The following is a 5,852-nucleotide window of genomic DNA, read 5'->3' on the forward strand; positions in this document are numbered from 1 at the left end:
TTTCTAAAAATCGATAGAACCAAAAGGGAAAGAAAAAAAAGACAACCGGCGATGTTTTGTTCAAAAAACATGAAAAAAAAAAAACAGAGAGAGAAAGGAATAGCTTACGGCAGGGAAACGAGTGTCGAGTTTCTTCCTCATGCTACCAGAACCTCTCTCTTTCTCTTAAGGGCAAATGAGGAACAGACAACGTTGTTAAAGAAAAAAGATTATTATTAGAAAAACAAAAACAAAGGGAGACAATGGACAGAAACAGAGACGGAGTCGGACACGGTCGGAGTTTAGCCGGGAATAAGGAAGAGAAGTTCAGGGGAATTTATTTATATTTTTTGAAAGTTGAGGGTGATTTCTTTAATTTAATTACATTTATGGGCTTTGACTGCCAACTGCTGATTTTTAGGTCCTCAGAAAAAACCCTAACCTGCCACGTTGCGACCCTGCTCCCTCTTTGGTTTCTTTGTGTTTTCTTTTGGTCAACTTCACCCCTCCGTATATTCTAATGTTTCACCTATATCCTTATAGTTTTCCATTTTTTAATTTTGCCCCTGTAGTTTTCCACAAGTTCCAATGTAATGCCTGTAGTACATTTTTATATGTTTTTTTTTCTTATTTTTCTCTTGTTTCAGATTCTTTGTGTACATATTATATTTTTTTTTATGAAATAAAACTTAAGAAACGGGGCTTTTTACTAAATTTTTAGGTTATTTGATTCTTAAATTAAATATTCTTGAGGATTTAATATAATTAGTATGGAGAATGCTCTCACATTGTTATCCAAAGTTCAAAATTGTATGAGAGCTTGTAAGAAAGTAATTTATTATAAATGCTCAAACATAATAGGATAGGAGATGAATTTAGCCTTGATTCTCAAAAACCATTTTGACTATGCCCTTCCAATTGAAATCAATAAAAAATTTATTAGACATAAAATTGAAACTTTTCTAATACTATAGGGATAATGTTGGATGAGTTACATATATTTTACTTTTATTATTATTGTTATTACTCTTTTGCTTTATTTCCTTGTCATTTCAATTTTCCCTTTCTGAATCTTGTTCAATGATCCGATTATAGAACAAGGATGTCTTGACCAATCGAATCTGTCTTATTCCAAACAAAAGGTTCATTAATAATGTTTTTTTTTCAAATATCAATTGTTGAATTCATAATTTGCAAATTACAGGATAATATTATGAATAATTGATTGATTTTTTCATTCAACAATATGGTAAGTGGTAGCATATAATATTTAATAAGGTATGTGATTAATAACTGTAGTAATAATATGTGATACTTTTTTTTTATTTACATGGGTGTTCGGCCCAGCTTGCACGCATTACGATTAATCTCACGGTTCACTGAACATCCTGCAAGTCTAATGAGCATGTAAGGCACCACGGGGGTGACAAACGTGCACAGTAAGGTTCGAATCCTGGTGCAGAGGAAGGGAACAAGTCCCTCCCACCGCTGGGCCAACACCTCAAGTACAATAATATGTGATACTTAATAAGTTAGGTGATATGGAGCTAATACCTACAAAAAGTTTTTTTTTTTTTTATGGATATGGAGATTCTCTAACTTCGTAAAAAAAAAAAGTGTAATGATATTATATGGCAAGTATTGGGCTTGAGTAGGGTTTCCAAGCCTATTGAAAGTAAAAGTAAATCCATGCACTCTGCCTAGATTTAAATGGCCTCAAGCATGACAACCCGAGCCCACAATTGTGCTGGGGGCTATACCTTGCATGGGCAGATGCCCAATGTCCAAGCCAAACAGCGTGCTTGGACCCACTTTCACATCTAATGGGTTTGGGAATTTTGACTATGCACTATGCATCCACGTGCCCATACAAGGAGCATGGGTTCGAGCTATATGTCTAAATTCATGTTTCTTGAGTTTTTTTTTGTATTTTTAAAGGATTTTTTAGATCCATTTTATTTGGATACATGATCCATATTTGCATGTAATTAACTATAAAAGATCGGTCCTTTATAGGAACAAAAGCAAAACACTTACTTACCTAACAAGATTGGATACTAGTAAGTATTATATTAGTGAACACGGGAATAAATTGAAAGATAATTGCTATTAAAAAATTCATTTTAAATCATGGCTAATATGTATATTTTATGCTGAATTAAAAATGGATTACACTTATTTTTAAGGCTAAAATTTTATTGAGAATGATTTTCTAACAAAAATTCTTTAATATAAAACATTAACATGATTAAAATAAATTAAAGGTAAATAAAAAAATTGATTTAAAAAAACTCATGATTAATATGTTTTTGTAAAACCTAAAACCCTTTATTTTCGCATAGAAAAAACACAAGATTGTTATTTAATTTATATAGCAAAAAATTGAAAAGTTATAAATAATTTTATACAGAGTAGTTTGGGTTTATTGTTAATTATATACTTAATAAAATATCTTATTAAAAATTAGAAAATACATCATATAAATCATGAAAATGTTAAAAACCCTTTTATAAACATCTTAAAGTGTGGGAGTCTTTTGCAAAAATAACAATACTTGATCTCGAAAATATTAATATAAAATCTGAAATTATGAATTGTGTTTTTATCATACATGTTTATAATATCAATACATATCAATTTCTTGTATATATGCCAAATATTAAAAGCATTTTTGTCACGACCCGAATCTCGGATCCATGATCGACACATAGGCAAGGTTCCCTTCCAAGGTTTCATACCTATGCGAACCCAAACTTATCCTAACTCAATCAGAGTTCAACGCAGCATTAATAACAAAATCATCTTTATAATATAATTGAATTGTCTTAATACAAGAGTTAATATAATTTCATAGTTTTGGAGCACTAATTAGGCATAAAGGAAAATGTATGAATTACAACCAAAAGAGCAGGTTCTGAAAGTCCAACAAAAGTGACCTATTATCAAGCTATAAGCCTGAAAATAATAAATAATGAGAGTGTGAGTTCAACAACTCAGTGAGTAGATAACATTCAATATACACAGATGAGATAATACAACAATGAGAAATACACACACACACATACACACACAAGTATGGCTTTAGGTTCTTATAAAAAGGTTTCTCAAATAGGCCATAGCAAGAATATCATATGGTAAAATTCATCAAAAAATCAAAATGCAATGAGCATGAGGCTTCGTATTGTGGGATGATTAGTCCACACAGGTTGGTGACTCCCCTGACCAACTAGGGTTTAGATACGATGTGCACAAAGACTACCACTACCCTGTTAGCATGGGTATTCTAACTGACATACCATAGGTTTATAATCATAATCAAACTAGAATATTAATATCTCAAGACTCAACTCATGACATCAATCAAATGAGGAGCTATCAATTCAGAAGTCAATTCAAAATACATACTAGTTCATATTAAGAATTCAGATTCAACAAATGATTATGCTTATCATAACAAGGATAATAGTCAACATATATATTATCAAGAAGCATGATTCAATTCATATTAACAAATCAAATATTTATAATATTTCTCATGCATATGAAAAATTATTCACTCACCTGACTCGAAGCAAACAAAAGTCAAAAGCAGATACCGAAAAAAATCCTACTAACATCCCGCCGGTAGAATATCAGGATTATCTAAATATAAAGCGGACATATTCAAGAATAACTCAAAAGAATATATAACCTATTTAATACACTTATCTAAGAATGTATTCCATAACCCTATATGTTTTTGAACTAACTAGTTATTTTCTCAAAAACCCAAAAATTAACGGTTTTAAGCTTAATTAACACATATTTATACATAATCTTATCTTTAAACTTATTTCTTCAACTCTTTTCTATTTTCCTTCCAATTTCCCTCTTTTCTCTTCTTCTTCTTTCTCCCTTCTCTCTCCTACCGATTCTCTCTCAAATTTCCAAATCCCTCTTTTGTTGTTTTTTTTTTAACTCCTTATTTATATTTATCATATATTTAGTCAATTATTACTATACCCCTCATTTAATTTATTCCTACATCTAAGCCTTCAAGGGTTTTCTAGCCTTTTCCTATCCTTATATACTCAAAACATTACAATTTCCTAGTAATATAATGAAATCAAGAAATGCAAAATCTTTAAATTTGTGTTTCATTTAAGCATAAAAAAAATCATTCATGAGGTATTATTGAAGCTGGTTCAAGTATTCATCATCAATAAAAAAAAAATAATAATATTAAGCCTAAAATGAGTAAAAGAGAAAAAATAACTAAAATATTTGGTTTTGATTTTCTAACATATTAGAAAATGAATCTCGAATGTGCTCTAAAGTAATTTCCTATCATGAAACTTCGTATTGAAAGAAAATGATCAATAGTGATATTGAATTTATTATGAATAATCATGTATAGAAACTCATGGATATTCTATATGGAAGAAAATTATTTGGATATAAGTGGATGTTTAAATGAAATATGAAAGTTGATGGAAGTATTCACAAATATAAAGCTAAAATTGTTGTTAAATGTTTCAAACAACAAGAAAACATGGATTATTTTGACACATGTTTACCTATACCAAGAATAAATTATATTAGAATATTAATAACCATTACAACTATTAACAAACTTGAAATACTTTAAATTGATGCAAAAATAACTTTCTTAAATCGTAATCTTGATGAAGAGATTTACATGAAATAATCCAAAAGATTTTTTTTTGTTAATAAATAAGAAAAAAATTATATAAACTTGTTAAATCATTATATGATTTGAAACAAATACATAAATGATAACATTAAAATTTAAGAAGATCATATTATCAAATGAGTTTAAGTTTTAGTGCATGAACTATGAAGAATTAGAATTAGAACTCTTTTTACTACGTTTTTAGCTATAATTGTTAGTGAAATTATCGCCAAATAAAAGGTTTTGTTTTTACAAGTTTATTCACACCAATTTTAGACTTCACGATATCCAAATTCAAAAGGTAATATGAATGTTTGAAAATTTTAAATTTAGAAATTATGACTCAATTTGTTATGATTGATTTGAGTTTGGAAATGATTGTTAATTTTATAATTCACAAGATCAAAAGAATTTTTTTAATGATCATTTCAAATATATAAAGATTTCTCAATTCAAACACCTAATAATTCATATATTAAATCCTAAAAAAAAATATTTTAGGGATGTGGTGAGGTTTTAAAAAATCAATTTAATTTAAATGTAAAGTTTATATGTTGGATAATCAGCTAATCTTTTGGTTTTAGCAATTTAATACTTTTTTTTTATGTGGCTACCTAGTGTCTGGTAGGTTAATATGATCTGTAAAAAAATTATTTTATAAATTTTAGGACTTTTAAATATGCAAGTAAGGATATTTTTAGAAAGAGAAAGTATAATAATATTTAAAAAAAATAGATTTTGAAAAATTTTATGTTAAAAATGTTGCAAATGAAGAAATTATAAGTTTGAAATTTAAAGGATTTATGAGATATTTATAACTTATGAGTCTTATCTTTTTTGTAAAAAAGAAAGGCTAAAGTGTCATTTTTTATGTAATATTTTGAGTTATATTTCATTTAAAATAATATATATTAGATTAATACAAAATATTAAGAGACCCATATATAAGTTCTGAAAAATTACAGAAGAATTAAAGTGTTGAACTCAAATAAGTTGTGTATACTTATTAGCGGGAAGGTCTCAACATATGCTGAGCTATGAATTTTGAATTTGTTAAATTCAAGTTTATCATGGTATTATTTAGAGTGTGTTTGTTTTTTATTTTAAAAAAATTTTATTTTTTATTTTTCTATGATTTTATATTGTATTAATATTAAAAATAAAATTTAAAAAATAAAAAATATTAATTTAATATATTTTT

The 5,852-nt window shown here is 27.6% G+C and overlaps 1 protein-coding gene across 1 annotated transcript in view; it reads right to left on the reverse strand.

The window, feature by feature from the left end:
* The window catches only part of LOC105137826 (dr1-associated corepressor-like), a 3,493-nt gene extending 3,095 nt beyond the window's left edge, over positions 1-398 (reverse strand). Inside the window, exon 1 of the mRNA XM_011043715.1 lies at positions 109-398. Coding sequence (XP_011042017.1) covers positions 109-141 — 33 coding nt within the window. The 5' untranslated portion in view covers positions 142-398. The remainder of the gene's footprint in view (positions 1-108) is intronic.
* Between the last annotated feature and the right edge of the window lie 5,454 nt (positions 399-5,852).

This window comes from Populus euphratica, unplaced genomic scaffold, assembly GCF_000495115.2.
Source record: "Populus euphratica unplaced genomic scaffold, PopEup_1.0 scaffold71.1, whole genome shotgun sequence".
In the NCBI taxonomy this organism is placed as follows: domain Eukaryota; kingdom Viridiplantae; phylum Streptophyta; class Magnoliopsida; order Malpighiales; family Salicaceae; genus Populus; species Populus euphratica.